This window comes from Lytechinus variegatus, chromosome 13, assembly GCF_018143015.1.
Source record: "Lytechinus variegatus isolate NC3 chromosome 13, Lvar_3.0, whole genome shotgun sequence".
Lineage (NCBI taxonomy): Eukaryota > Metazoa > Echinodermata > Echinoidea > Temnopleuroida > Toxopneustidae > Lytechinus > Lytechinus variegatus.
In genome coordinates, this window is record NC_054752.1 from 13,432,404 (window position 1) to 13,448,292 (window position 15,889).

Consider the following 15,889-nt stretch of genomic DNA (forward strand, 5'->3'; position numbering starts at 1 on the left):
GCATTGTTTTGTGAAAGTGAGAGAAAAAAATGAAAAGAGTCGTATATGTTATTTCATATACGACTTTGATGAAATTATCAATGTTGTGCTTTATTGATTTTCTCCTTTTATTCAGATCAAACTTTGTAAAGATAAACGTGATCTTTGAATTTCTTTTTACACTGTCTGTTACCTTGCAAAGGACATTCTCAACTGCAAGAAAAAACAATCAACAATCAATTGTATAGCGAAATCAAATTTCGGTTTTAATCTACAATCAACAATGCGCAAAATAAATTGATTGCTAAAATAGTATATGGTATACTGTCATAAAAATAATACATACATTCCTACATAAGTTGCAAGTAACACAAAACAGAACGACTGTTTGTAATGCTGTACAGACATAACATATTGAAGATTCTTTGAATTCATTATAGAAAATATAATCTTGCACTCTAATTCAAGACGTAAGGGCCACCAAGTGCATTATTATTAGCATGACTATCTGGATACACAAGGTGTCAAGAACATTAACGGAAAATGAAAATTATGGGAACAATTATGATAATAAAAACCATGGTAATTTGTATTTACAATTTTGATTTTGAATACATAATGATAATCTTCATGAAATTTGAATTCATAAGTAGCTTTTGAAATGTATCATCCATCATCAACATACCTGTCTATTCTTAAAAAAAATATTTAGTTATTATATTAACTATAATCTACGATTTACCGAAGAACAATCATCTTTTAAGTTTGATTGCATTGATTAATTGAAATTATGTTCTTTCACCCGTGTCATCCTCCGATTTACAATACTAACAAAGATTGCAGCCCTGTATTTCATGGTAAGTCAGGTCTTAACAACTACCCCGTACATACAATGTCACATCGTTAAGTACTCAAGGTCTAACATCTTGCGGTTTGTAGGGTCTGGTATTTTGTGTTTCATAAGGTCTAGGATCTTGCGGCGGTTCGTAAGGTCTTGGATCTTGAGGTGGCTCGTATGGTCTAGGATCTTGCGGCGGTTCGTAAGGTCTTGGATCTTGAGGTGGCTCGTATGGTCTCGTGTCTTGTGGCGGTTCGTAAGGTCTTGTATCCTGTGACGGTTCGTATGGTCTAGGATCTTGTGGCCGTTCGTAAGGTCTAGTATCTTGTGATGGTTCGTAAGGTCTTACATCTTGAGGTGGCTTGTATGGTCTAGTATCCTGAGGTGGTTGGTAAGGTCTTACATCTTGAGGTGGCTTGTATGGTCTAGTATCTTGTGGCGGCTCGTAAGGTCTTGTATCCTGTGGCGGTTCGTATGGTCTTACATCTTGAGGTGGTTCGTAAGGTCTAACATCTTGAGGTGGCTTGTATGGTCGATTATCTTGCGGCGGCTCGTAAGGTCTTGTATCCTGTAGCGGTTCATATGGTCTTACATCTTGAGGTGGTTCGTAAGGTCTAACATCTTGAGGTGGCTTGTATGGTCTATTATCTTGTGGCGATTCGTAAGGTCTAACATCTTGAGGTGGTTCGTAAGGTCTATTATCTTGCGGCGGCACGTAAGGTCTTGTATCCTGTGGAGGTTCGTATGGTCTAGTATCCTGAGGTGGTTGGTAAGGTCTTACATCTTGAGGTGGTTCGTAAGGTCTAACATCTTGAGGTGGTTCGTAAGGTCTAACATCTTGAGGTGGTTCGTAAGGTCTAACATCTTGAGGTGGTTCGTAAGGTCTAACATCTTGAGGTGGTTCGTAAGGTCGATTATCTTGCGGCGGCTCGTAAGGTCTTGTATCCTGTGGAGGTTCGTATGGTCTTGTATCTTGAGGTGGTACGTAAGGTCTAGTATCTTGCGGTGGCTCGTATGGTCTTGTATCCTGAGGTGGTTCGTATGGTCTTGTATCCTGTGGAGGTTCGTATGGTCTTGTATCCTGAGGTGGTTGGTAAGGTCTTGTATCCTCTGGCGGTTCGTAAGGTCTAACATCTTGAGGTGGTTCGTAGGGTCTAACATCTTGAGGTGGTTCGTAAGGTCTATTATCTTGCGGCGGCTCGTAAGGTCTTGTATCCTGTGGCGGCTCGTAAGGTCTTGTATCCTGTGGAGGTTCGTAAGGTCTAACATCTTGAGGTGGTTCGTAAGGTCTAACATCTTGAGGTGGTTCGTAAGGTCTATTATCTTGCGGCGGCTCGTAAGGTCTTGTATCCTGTGGCGGCTCGTAAGGTCTTGTATCCTGTGGAGGTTCGTAAGGTCTAACATCTTGAGGTGGTTCGTAAGGTCTAACATCTTGAGGTGGTTCGTAAGGTCTATTATCTTGCGGCGGCTCGTAAGGTCTTGTATCCTGTGGCGGCTCGTAAGGTCTTGTATCCTGTGGAGGTTCGTAAGGTCTAACATCTTGAGGTGGTTCGTAAGGTCTATTATCTTGCGGCGGCTCGTAAGGTCTCGTATCCTGTGGAGGTTCGTATGGTCTTGTATCCTGAGGTGGTTCGTAAGGTCTTGTATCCTGAGGCGGTTCGTAAGGCCTAACATCTTGAGGTGGTTCGTAAGGTCTAACATCTTGAGGTGGTTCGTAAGGTCTATTATCTTGCGGCGGCTCGTAAGGTCTCGTATCCTGTGGAGGTTCGTATGGTCTTGTATCCTGAGGTGGTTCGTAAGGTCTTGTATCCTGTGGCGGTTCGTAAGGCCTAACATCTTGAGGTGGTTCGTAAGGTCTAACATCTTGTGGTGGTTCGAAAGGTCTAATATCTTGAGGTGGTTTGTAGGGTTGGTCATCTTGTGGTGGTTCATAAGGTTGGGCTGTTTCTGTTTCGTAGGGTTGGATATCTTCTGGTTCATAAGGACGAACGGTTTCTGGCTCGTATGGTTTAACGTCTTGTGGCGGGATGTAAGGTCGGACGGTTTCTGGTTCGTCTTGTGGTTTATAAGACAAGGGTGTTTCTTGTTCATAGGTTATAACGTTTTCTGGTGTGTAAGGTCTGACATATTGTGGTTCAGAAGGTTGAACATATTGCGGTTCTTCTGGTTTATAAGACTCGTAAGGTTCTTCCGGTTCGTTAGGTCGTTTGGTTACTGGTTCATACGGTTGCACGTCTTCTGGTTTGTAAGGCTGAACATCTTGCGGCTGGTAAGGTTTGACATAGCTATCTACCACTTTCGGTGTGGTAGGCTCCGATTCATATGGTGCAGGATAAACTGGTGCTTGTGGTCTGTCACCCGCTGTTGCCTGTTGCTTGAGGATATCCACATCCTGTCTCAGTAGACGCGTATCTGTCTCAAGGCTCTTCAGTCGTGTTTCTATATCATCCACATCGTCTGTCAGGATTGCAACTGTTTTACAAAAAATAAAAGTCGTATAAACATGGCAGTGATTCGATCCGTTACTGCCGCGAAATATCACGCAATTGGAAATAATTACTTAAAACAGTCAATTTGTCTTAAACCATAGCTCCAATTAGGTAAACCCTTGTCTGTTCGCACTTTCTTGCACAGAAAGACTCGACAACCTGACTAACTGAAAAAGAATACTAAGAAGAAGAAAAAAACTATGACGTAACTTGCATGGGAAGGACTACCAAAGAAAATTTTCCACACTTTCTAGCCAAACCGCTATCCCTACCCTGGAAAATATCCCAGTTGCGACCTGGGGTCGTTTCATTGAAATGACCTGTCGGACGTTTTATCCGGCAATTACCATAGAAGCAGTGCTTCGTAGCTAGAAAAAGAGAAGATATTGAATATCATTCATTTTCTTTCCTAGAATGGTAGAAAGAGCTATCCCTAATTGGTTTATGATCATACCAAGGTATGTATCAATTAAGAACTCGATAGAAGAGACCTGCGGGTCATAGATATTCAGTTCGCTTCTCGCCACCCAGGCACAGGGGACGAAAAAGAATAAAATAACATACCAAATAAACACACTTACCTTCATTATTGATAATATCTAGGCCATCACGAAGAGTCTCAACAAAATTTGCCAGCTCTGCCAAACCTTGATAAAAGAATAAAAAACGTGTAAGAATAAAAAAACGTGTTTTTTTTCATTAAACGTCACTTGGTTAGCATAAACGTAGGATTTCATGAAGAATAAAACAGCTCGCCAGAAATCGTTTTTATTTTAATGAAGGGAGATGAGTGAAGCACACGGACATTTCAATGAAAACAATCTGTTAAAGAACAGTACGAACTGAAATATAATGCAGCGTTCATACAATAATTGTTTACCCATGGGGATGAATAAGTTCTTAAGTATGTTCTAGACCATATTCCATCATTTTGCAGCGCCGCAAATGAAATTAAATTAAAATTGTGACTCCATTGAAACTATCGGACTTCGAACGGGGGGGGGGGGGGGTGGCCCAAGCCGTTTTATGTGTCAAATATTAGAGTTAAGCAATGCAATTGACATTCTATTCAGTGTTGTTCGTAGTAATGGCCAGTAAAACACTGCAGCACTGTGCTGTCTGTGTTGTTTTCATTATATTGAATATATTGTACGAAAATACGGCCTTCAACATCGATCAAATTAAATACATGTAGAAAATACCTGTCAAAGGGTTAGAAGGAAGGAAGACGGTGGTACATGTTAGGCCGCACGCAGAGGGCGCCGGACAACATTTCATTGGTTCGGGGCAGTCTGTATCTTGAAAACAGTTGTCGACGCAGATATTGTTTCCTCCGTATGCGATGTTGGGATGTACGGGACATATGCCTGGTCTAGTATCTTATTAAAGGAGAGATCATAGAAAAAAAATCAAATTTGATAAAGGATTCTGCTGAAAATATTTGAAGTCTTTTAATGATTGTGGGAAGAGACAGAAAAGGGTATTACAGGGCTGAGCTATAGTGAAATACCAATCATGATGAACGGAAACGATAAACCAAGAAAAAACTTCAAAATTGTATGATAAAATGCCAATGGCGCTCATTGAAATCAGTGCTAAGATAGAATATCAAGTATTTTTCAAAACTATTGAAAAAGGGATCATTGAGTTTAGTAATAAAGATTAAAGCTGTACTCTCCAACATAATGCGAGCGCGAAGCCATTTCTTTCCTTGCAATTTGTGAGAGGTCCATATTCATATTTATCTTCGAACTCTTCCTCCTCCCATTTAACTCTCTTTATCTTGCTTCATGCTGTTTTGACCAAACTCACATATTGCAGCACAGTCATCCTCATCCCCTCCATCAGGACAATCGATGACGTCATTACACACTTGGTACAGAGGTATACAAGATCCGTCTCGACATCTGAAACCATCTTCAGAATTACACAGATCTGAGACGTGGATAGGTTTGATAAGGTACATGTAAGATATGATAACTTCCTTACGCTAATTGAACTAATGGAGTGAGGTATATGCCTTGGATATAAAAGAGACCATATATTTTTTTCATCGTTGCTACTGAAGAAAATCAAATTTTGCGAAATATTGGCATATCAACTGTCATAAACAAGTCGGGACAGAAAAGAAACAGTTCAAAATATTAACCATATTGTCTCCGTCTCCAGCAAAGGTCCCACTTGTGCATTACAAAGAACATTACTTGAGATCTTATCTGAAATTGTGTTGGGCAATGTTAAGCAGTGATTACTGACAACAATGGGCCAAGCATATAAAATCATTTGCTTGGCTTAGATGAATATTGTGTACAATACTCTAATCAGTGGAAATTAGACCATCAAGACACGGGATGATGACACCACATGGCAGTTGGCTCAAGCAAGGACCTATTACGTTCAAGTGAGCATGACGTGGCGATTGGACCAATGGGCGGAAATCCCAGGGGGGGGGGGACAGGGGGGACGTGTCCCCCTACTCAAAATAGTAGGGGGGGGGGACAAAATATCAAATGTCCCCCCCACTATTTTGGGTCTTTGGTGATGCTAAGAAATATATCACTCAAAATGGGAATAAAACGAGATGACTTTTTTTTTTGCTTGTCAAATATATTTTCGTCGAAATGACCTTAAATTTTAGATAATAGCCTCTTTTTTTGCTTATCAAATTTTCCAGACGCTTGTCCCCCTACCTTTTGGGAGAGATTTCCGCCCCTGATTGGACCACATTAATAGTTGATCGCGTGGATTTACCAACGATGGTATGAGACAATTCGTAAATTAGACCATCTGCTAGTAGAACAAATGATTACAAACCACCAAATCGCCCAACAATATTACATGAATTCGGTGTTGAAAATTCAGCTGATTCGGTGTATTGTCTATTTGAAATGCGATAAGTGTAATTCTGTATAACAGTGGATAGTGTTACATTGAGTCATAGCACCAGCACCGAAGTTGAGATTACTCGGGTGTATACTCACTAAATCCGCATCGTTCTACTGCTTCATCTGACTCATCGGGACAGTTAGCTCGATCATTGCAGACAAGCGCTGAATATATACAACTCCCATCGTCACACTGTAATAGAAGGTAAGCTATATGGCGTTATAATCCCATGGTATCATAATATTACCCGTTTTAAATATTTTAAAGATAATCAATTCTAGTTATATTTGCAATGTCAACATTCATATTTTATTTTGAAAATTATTAATTCAAGCCACTATGACAAAAGCAGTCGTCATCCAGTTATGTCATATGTCAGTTTGTCTCTTATTTTCCGATTTAGTTACTTCATGATAACTTTTCTTGTAAATACTTGTTGTATGTATTTAAATTTGTATCGGTGAGGAATGGTCTTTAGGAGGATAAAGAAAAAGATGTATCATTATTTGTATTAGCCTTCTATCATTGATATGTACTTTGTCTGTTCTTTGAAACCATACCTTGTATTGAAGAAATTCTGACCAAATTTAAGTTCAAACACTATCCTTAAAGTGCTCCTTTTAAGCTGATTATAGCTTGGTTGATAAAATCATCTCATATCCTTTTTGGTGAAGATCAACAATTGATATTCTTACCTCAAACTCATCAGGTTCACATGTAGAAACGATCCGACAGTTACCAGTTTGCTCATCTGCATCGCTATATGGACAGTCGGACTAGCAGGATGAAAAAGAATATTTCACAGAGTAACTGAAGTAATTGTTTCAGATAAGCATGATAATTCGGGAATTGTTCAGCAAACCGTTATCGTACGATACTCATTTATTGATGCATTTTTTTAAAGCATCGTCCATTTATTTATAGTGGTCTTCGATATGATATAGAACGCATCTTCTAGCTCACAGCAGAGTAAAAGATAAGTTTCATTTGGATGATCACCCGTTGAGAAGAGTTTTATTTTCGTATTATCGCACGAACAAAAAGCCTTATGGTTAATTTAGAATTATTTTAGCCTAGTGATTGGCCTATTTTCGTTGTCAGAGGGGCAACGGACACCAATGAAAAAATGGTTGTGAAAATTAACTAAAACATGCCGTCCACTACGCAATTTTGTTGCGATACAAACTAGTTCGAGCCTCCCTAAGATATAAAAGCAATTCCAAGTCCAAATCGTAAGGACGTCATCATCGGCTGTGACCTGAAACTTTTGAACTTTACTCTGACCACTGAGCTTACCGCAAAAAAAGTTTTATTATTCTTAACATTTGCCCGAACTTACAATGAAATATTCTTACTTCTTAGAACTTTTGAAGTTAGTGCAAAATTCGATGTATTAGACAAATCGCGTCTCATCGGATGGCATAGTATGCGCTTGACTTTAGTCTGGATATATCCACCTCTCCTCATCAGTTTTTAAAGTTTTTTTTAATAGTTTTGATGTGAGAACTAATAAAAATGCTTAGATCGACAATATTAATGAACATTTGGGTGGCGCCCTCTTAGTATTCATACCTTTCCGTTACAGAGGAGGTCACGTGATATGCAGGTACCATCCGGGCACTCAAAAAACAATGGCAGTCCACATACGATGGAGAGTGGGCTCGTTACAGGATACGGAGATTCAGTTGGTACAATTGGTAGCGAACAATCGCGTTCATCTTCCCCCTGGGAACAATGCGGGTATCCGTCACATATATTCGAAGCCGGTAAACACTGACCATCTCGGCATTCAAACTCAGATGCTAAGCAGTTAGTCAGAGGACATTCAATCTCGTCTTCCCCTCCGGAACAATGCGGGTATCCGTCACATATATCCGAAGCCGGTAAACACTGACCATCTCGGCATTCAAACTCGGATGCTAAGCAGTTAGTCAGAGGACATTCAATCTCGTCTTCCCCTCCGGAGCAATGCGGGTATCCGTCACATATATCCGAAGCCGGTAAACACTGACCATCTCGGCATTCAAACTCGGATGCTAAGCAGTTAGTCAGAGGACATTCAATCTCGTCGTCCCCTTCGGAACAATGCGGGTATCCGTCACATATATCCGAAGCCGGTAAACACTGACCATCTCGGCATTCAAACTCGGATGCTAAGCAGTTAGTCAGAGGACATTCAATCTCGTCGTCCCCTTCGGAACAATGTGGGTATCCGTCACATATATCCGAAGCCGGTAAACACTGACCGTCTCGGCATTCAAACTCCGATGCTAAGCAGTTAGTCAGAGGACATTCAATCTCGTCTTCCCCTCCGGAGCAATGCGGGTATCCGTCACATATATCCGAAGCCGGTAAACACTGACCATCTCGGCATTCAAACTCGGATGCTAAGCAGTTAGTCAGAGGACATTCAATCTCATCTTCCCCTCCGGAGCAATGCGGGTATCCGTCACATATATCCGAAGCCGGTAAACACTGACCGTCTCGGCATTCAAACTCTGAAGGCTGACAGTTCGTCACTGGACACCCAACTTCGTCTTCACCTGTGTTAAAAATATTAAAGGAAAAATTGTTAAGTATTTAGGTAAAACGTGATATACCATTTACTGAAATGTACTTGAAACTACTTCTAATTGTTCTTCGAGCTCTCCATTAGTCTTACAGTGACAAGATGTGTTATCCATATGAATTCTATACGACACGATTTATGCAAGGGTTATTCCTAGCTAGCCTTAACGCTTCCACATTTCATACATCATGAAAACTAATTCTGTTATAATGCAATAAATATTCCTCTGAAAAACTATTGATGAAAATGTTCACGGAATTAATATCTATTTTGCCGTGGTGATGGTGACGACTGTTATAGAACGCCTTTAATAGAAAATATCAAACGGGAAAAATGCTGCAGAAAATATCCATGTCGGGAAAGAATAAATTATGCCTAATTAAAATATGGATGTATAGCTCAAATAAAGAAAAAAAAGAAGTTGACGAGGAGTTTAATAGTGCTTTATATCATCATGCTATAAAGACAATTTAAGTGCACCTCTAAACATAATGAAGCGCTCCTGGTGTATTAAGACATATAATAATAATAATAGCCAATTTTTATAAAGCGCTTTTCCCAGAATGGCCCAAAGCGCCTTACAACACATTACCCTGGTCATTGGATTCATTTCAATCAAGCACGAAAAGTACACAATTTCCACTCCCTGGGGAGCATTCCTTGCATTCGTCGCAGCCACATTATGGCGCTGGCAAAATCAAACTTACAATATTTTTCGCCTCCTACCGGGTACCCATTTAGCACCTGGGTCGAGAGTGGCAAAGTGTGGATTAACGCCTTGCCAAAGGACGCTAGACCGTGGTGGGATTCGAACACACGACCCTCTGTTTACAAGGCGAGGGTCAGAACCACTACACCACGGCTCTTCCACGGCTCTTCCCGAACACGATAAAAAAAACCCACTGAACTAGTAAACACTCCTTCGCCAAATGGAGGAAACTAAAATAACAAATTTGATCCGCACACTTACCATTCACTGGACACTCTCTGATGCCATTGCATACTACAGCACACACCTGTCCATACATACACTTGACCGTCCCAGCTGCTTTGCATACAGGTATAGGATCAATGATTGGACATCTTGATTCATCGGACCCACCATCATCACAGTCAATCTACAAAAAAACAATATTGAAATTGTAAATAATAGAGTAATAGCACTTTGTGTATTAGGGACGCACCATTAGATACCGGGGGGGGGGGGGGGGGGCTGGAATCTTGGATTGATGCAATATTTTTTCCTTTCTTCTTTGAGTAAAGCTTTTTTTTCCTCAGTCCATTTTAATGCCCCTTTAAGATGATTTGTCAATGGACCAAGTTTCTTATTTTACTTTGATGTTGATTTTTTTTTTGCTCATACAGCAAGTCGATTTATTTTTGAAAAACTTCCAGCCCCACTATAGATATATAATGGTGCGTCCCTGAAGTTTGTCTTAATCTGTCTGCCACTTTCCCATCAAGGGCCTTTTGGGCTGGCGAAAACGTTTAAGACGACCAAACTTCATGTGCCGGCACAGATCCAATCAGAACCGACCTAAGTCTGGTTCAAATATGATACTAAGGCTTTTGCCTCCCTGTCCCCTTGTAATTTTTGTTTAAAGAAAGCCCTCCCCCTTCGCTGGTATAACTTTGATACGCCCCTGTGCTTGTCCGACTCCATTTGCTTACCACATTGTCACAGAACTTGGTATCCAGAATGCACGTCCCGCTGTCGCACTGGAATTCATTCGGACCGCATCCACAGTCCTCCTCGTCCTCTCCCGAAGGACAGTCCCGAATACGTCCGTCACAGCGCCACTCTTCAGGGATGCATTGCCCGGTATGGCAGCGGAACTCTTTCTTCTTGCAACAATCTTGGTTTTCATCTTCACCTGTACCAGAAGTGTAAAATAGGGGAGCAGACATCTAGTAATGGGAAAATTTTCAAACAATCGAAGCGTAGGAGCAAAAATATTGACATAATGATAAAAAATCTGATTTATAGATATATTTGATATAAGATGATTCATAATTATTTCACCCGTTTTTGGTTTTCCTTCCCTTCATTGTCTCCTTTTTACCCCCCCCCTTGGTCTTAAATATAGCCCAATAACTTTACCTCTCTGCCCACTGAACATTTTAATGTTTTGTTTAGTGTTTTTGTTTATGCAAAATATAATGTGTGTGCAGATTCATTAGCCTGAAAGGATTAATTTTTCTCTCAGATTGATACCTAAGGGACAGTTGTCAACTCCATCACAGACCCAATTTTTAGGTATACACGAATCGTCTCCACACTGGAACTGGTCGTCATCACAGTCCACAATGACGTTACAACCAACTGTCTCATCTTCGCCATGGGGACAATCACTCTAAGATATATAATATGAAATTACAAATGAAAAAAAATCTTAGTATTTTCATGAAGAGTATCAACGTATGACGTCATCTATTTTCCTTCTTGCATGTCAGCGATTGATTATTTTGGATTGAATATCATGAAATACCTCCAAAAATGCCCCGGCCAATTTTGTTGGAATCAGTCCGTTGGGGTCCAAGATATTACCTCGTGAATACATAATTAGCCCAATTGAAACCGATGTATTTTTGGTCCGTTTTGAAATGTTATGAACCAGACAAATAATAAATTGACATCTATGGTGTAATGTAAAAAAAAATGAAGTGCCAAAAAAGGCGCCTGATTGAGACCAAGACATTGCCTATAATTTTCAATGAGCCTAACCCAGGATACAAGTGCATTCATGTTGTATACCCAATATAATTGTGAATGATCTCACGTAAAAAAAACAAGCGCGTTGTTTTATGCCCATGATTGTAAGAATAATTTTATACAAGTTTTAACCAAGTTTAAATTTTAAACAAATTGTTTTAAAAAGTTAAAACATTTCTGCGTTTAAACAACTAATAGTGACGGGTCAAAGGAACGTGCTTTTTTATTTACTGTGTATCACATTCACATGATATTTTCCAAGAAACAAAGGAAACAGTCATTAATTAATGGCAACATTCATTAAAGATCAATAGATTTGTGAATTTATCACAACAATATAGAATGTAATGGCATATTGTACTGCACCGTCAAATAAATCAAGCAATCATGTGAAATTAATTAAAAACATGATCGCGCATATACATGCATGAAGATAACCATTATTATATATCCCCACCCAATCAATTCAAATGTCCGGCTTCCTTTTCTCATCAAGCTCTCAGTTTGCCACTTTATTCGTGATAAATTGTAATATATAGAGGTGTGATTCTAAATACTTGTCAGTACATTTATTTCCTTTATGTACCTGACCGTCGCAAACCCAAAGGCGGATGACACAAGAGCCGGTGTCACAGCGAAATTCGTCCCCCGGACAAACGTGTTCATCGCATCCTCGCTCGTCCTCCCCTCCCTGGCAGTCCTCAAGCATATCACACCGCCAGAAGGTTGGGATACACCGTCCACTCCGGCATTGGAAGCGATCAGCGCTGCACTGATTCATGCTACATTCCTCTTCATCCTATAAACACATTATTTTGAAAAAAAAGTATTACTCATTCCTCATAAAAAAAATTATCTGATCGATCCTTGCTTAAAGTACTCCCAATCCTAACCAAGATTCTACCAACCGAAATGGAAAGAAAAAATAATAACACATTCAAGTGGATTTTTCGGTTAAAAGTATATAACAATAACTTGTAATTAAAGGGGTACTCCGGTCTGAAAATATTTATATTTAAATGAATAGAGTAATATTCACAAAGCAAATTGCTGAAAATTTCATCAAAATCGGACAACAAATAACGATTTTTTTATTTTGAAGTTCAGCAATATCTTGTGAAAATAGTTATATGCACTTCATCGTGAATAATCATTAGATGGGCTGATGATGCCACATCCCCACTTTCCTTTTTTGTAGTCTTACATGAAATCATAATTGTTTAATGTTTTCATACATGTGTGAATAATGTATCTCCTTTATATTGAAGTTGCAGCAATGAATATCTATTGCACTAAATCAGCTGTCAATCCATTTTTTTTCAGTTCTTGGTAGAAAAAAATTGAATAAACCCAATTTCATTTAATAAAATAGAAAAGAACAAGTGGGGACATGACATCATTAATTTGCCAACTTTATATATATATATGAAGATATGTCTAAAAGTGTTACACCAGAATAATTCAAATCTTTAAAATGCTATAACTTTGTTATTCCTTTGCTGATTTTGATCACATTTTCAGTGTTTGTCTGATTTTCTTTATCTGTTAAAATCAGATTATTTTCCGCCCGGAGCATCCCTTTAAGGAAGCAGATCTGGATGCGAATTAGTTCAACCCTTTACAATAATTATAAGCTAAAGGTCATATACACTAAAGGCAATGACCACTCCAATACAGTAAACCACGAAGCTACTAGGTAGCTCCATGGTGTAATTGAAACTAGCAAACAAAAATTTTCTTCAATACAATTTGTGAATATGGGACAGATCTAGTATTAATCAGAAGGGGCGGGAGGGACCAGGTACAAAAACTGGAAAAAATCAGATGGATCAGGGGCAGGGGCGGAAATCTCTCCCAAGAGGTGGGGGGGGAGGGACAAGGGGCTGGAAAATTTGACAAGCAAAAAAAATGTTATCACCCCAAATTTAAGATCATTTCGACGAAAATAAATTTGACAAGCAAAAAAAAAAAGTTATCAACTCCAAAGTAAGGTCATCTCTTCCTAAAATACTTGTTTTATTTCGATTTTGAATGGTGTATTTCTTACCATCATAAAAGACCACAAATGTTAGGGAGGACATTTGATATTGTGTCCCCCTACTCTTTTGAGTAGGGGGGACACGTCCCCCAGGGATTTCCGCCCTTGATCAGGGGTGTCTTTTGCCCCCTCCCTGTCGGATCCGCTCCTGACTTACCATGCGATCACTGCAATCGTAAGATCCATCGCACACGAACTCGGCGAGGAGACACGACCCATCGGTACAGAGGAATCCTTCGCATTGGACTACCATACATGCATCATCCGTCTCGTCGTAGGCATCGAAGTCGCAATCATTGACGCCATCGCAGACCTCACCCAAAGGGATACATTCCTGACTCGTTGCACACCGGAACCCAGGGACATCGGATCCCGGTGGCATGCAATCTGACATATGAAAAAATTGAAAAATTGGGTTAAAAACCTTACTGAAACTATACCGTCTCAGGATATAAAAAAACAGCTATTATGTACAATTTATTATATTGAGATTTTCTTCAAGCTCTTTCTTGTTCATGTTATGTGTAGGGTTTGTCCTGGGATATCAATATTTTCTTTTAAATTTGTATTACCTTGATATTATGCTAATTTATTCAATCTGAATGTGATTTAGATATTTGCTGACGCCACTGTATACTGGTTTCTTTTTAAGCTGTCTCCTTATTCATACGTCAATTCTTGTGTTTTCCTCTGTATATCCATGTGTTTTATGAATGTAATGAGTTGAATTCAATAAAGGAGTGAATGAATTAAAAGTATCGAATGTTACATTGAATTGTGTGTTTTCGAGTTTATGAATAAATAGGATACAATCACAATGGGCCGCGAAACAGTTTTGAAGGGGGGGGGGGGGGATTGACCATGCGAAAATTTAATCAGAAGGTCATGTTTACGTTTTTGTACATGGTTTGGGAAAAAAAGTAAGGGAGGTGGGGGGGGGCAAAGCCCACCCAACCTTCACCGTTTCCGCGATCTCAGATTCATTTCACTTCAGTGAAAAGAGAGTGAAATAAGAGAGTGAAAACAATAGAAATTATCCAACCAGTGACAAAAGCCTCCTGAAAAACTGAACAACTATAGAAAATATGATAAATTGATAATCATGTCACTTCTCGACGCAATCATACAAAGAAACTCACTTCCGAATGCATTTCTCTTGCCAAGGTCGATCTCATTGCCGATGTCCATCGGTTGATCTCTCCAGATCTATAAAATTCAAAGATGGATCAATAAAACACAATTTACATGCAGACCTTCTTTTATTACTCTTCTACATTATTAAAGGAGAATGAAACCTTTGAAACGAAAAAGCTTGTGTCTGTGAAAACAGAAAAAATCAAAGAAACAAATCAACGAAAGTTTGAGAACAATTGAATGAGTAATAAGAAAGGTATGAGCATTTGAAGTTTAGATCATTAATGTAATGTTGATTCTCCAATTTGCAATGTGACAAAGATGTGTGATATCACATGTGAACAACTTTCCCATTGTTTTTGTATATATTTCACTTAAAATGCCTCTTCTGTCACATCTATCAGTATTCAGTAGATCATTAATTCTTTCTATAGAAGGGCTTCACAGATTTTCAAAGATTTTCGTTGATGTGACAATTGCGTAATCATTTTGTAAAATACAGCTCTCTAATTTCAACCTTTTCAATGATCTGTTCAAACATAGAATATAGACACCTCGGATTATTATGACAATGCATCAAGAATGGAAGTCATAATGAACACGTATAGAAAACAATGAATTCAATTATTTGATACGTATTAGGTCATATGAATAAAACTGTCATAACTACAACCTCTGGAAAGCTTCTTCTTGCTTACCGGTTGTTTCTTGGGTGAGCCTTTCCAACTTTCAGTCAATTCAACAGGCTTACTTAAAACGATGGAGATAGTGCACTGTAGAGCCATGAGAACGTGGAAGAGAGCCGCCATTTTCTTCTAAGATCAAAGAGGAAAATGGCAGCCGAAAAAATGACAAAACTATAGATTGCAATGTCCTTTTTTGAATCCTTCCCGCGCTCCTCATCCGACGGCGGTTTTTCTACCAAATCTGTGGAGGTTTTCCATTTAGCCGCGCCCTACAGCATACGTGAGGGTGTTATGCCAACTTAATTGGACGCTCATTCCTTACTCATTGTGTGTAGGTTCTTGCCCTTATTGTACCAGGTGTTACTGACATTGCACCGCATGCAAATGTAATTGTCTCTTTCATGCTAAGAATGCGCGGTGAATTGCTGAACGGTTGAATGCTTGACTGCGTCGTCTGTATAGTCGTCTACGAACACATGCACAGAACATGGTGAAAACGGTGATGGCAAGTTGGACGCTGCCATTTCCCGATCGAGTGTAACGTAATTTTACTAGAA

The 15,889-nt window shown here is 39.4% G+C and overlaps 1 protein-coding gene across 1 annotated transcript; it reads right to left on the bottom strand.

Moving 5' to 3' along the window:
* Positions 1–890: 890 nt before the first annotated feature.
* LOC447792 (soft fertilization envelope protein 9) lies at positions 891–15,591 on the bottom strand. The gene is made up of 14 exons (XM_041623025.1): positions 15,345–15,591; positions 14,652–14,718; positions 13,670–13,899; positions 12,061–12,273; positions 10,977–11,115; positions 10,433–10,635; positions 9,732–9,879; positions 7,765–8,735; positions 6,888–6,968; positions 6,288–6,384; positions 5,119–5,241; positions 4,509–4,685; positions 3,888–3,953; positions 891–3,289 (listed from the first exon to the last, which is right to left on the bottom strand). Exons 1-14 carry the CDS (start codon positions 15,453–15,455, stop codon positions 891–893), a joined length of 5,025 nt encoding a protein of 1,674 aa, XP_041478959.1. The 5' UTR covers positions 15,456–15,591.
* Between the last annotated feature and the right edge of the window lie 298 nt (positions 15,592–15,889).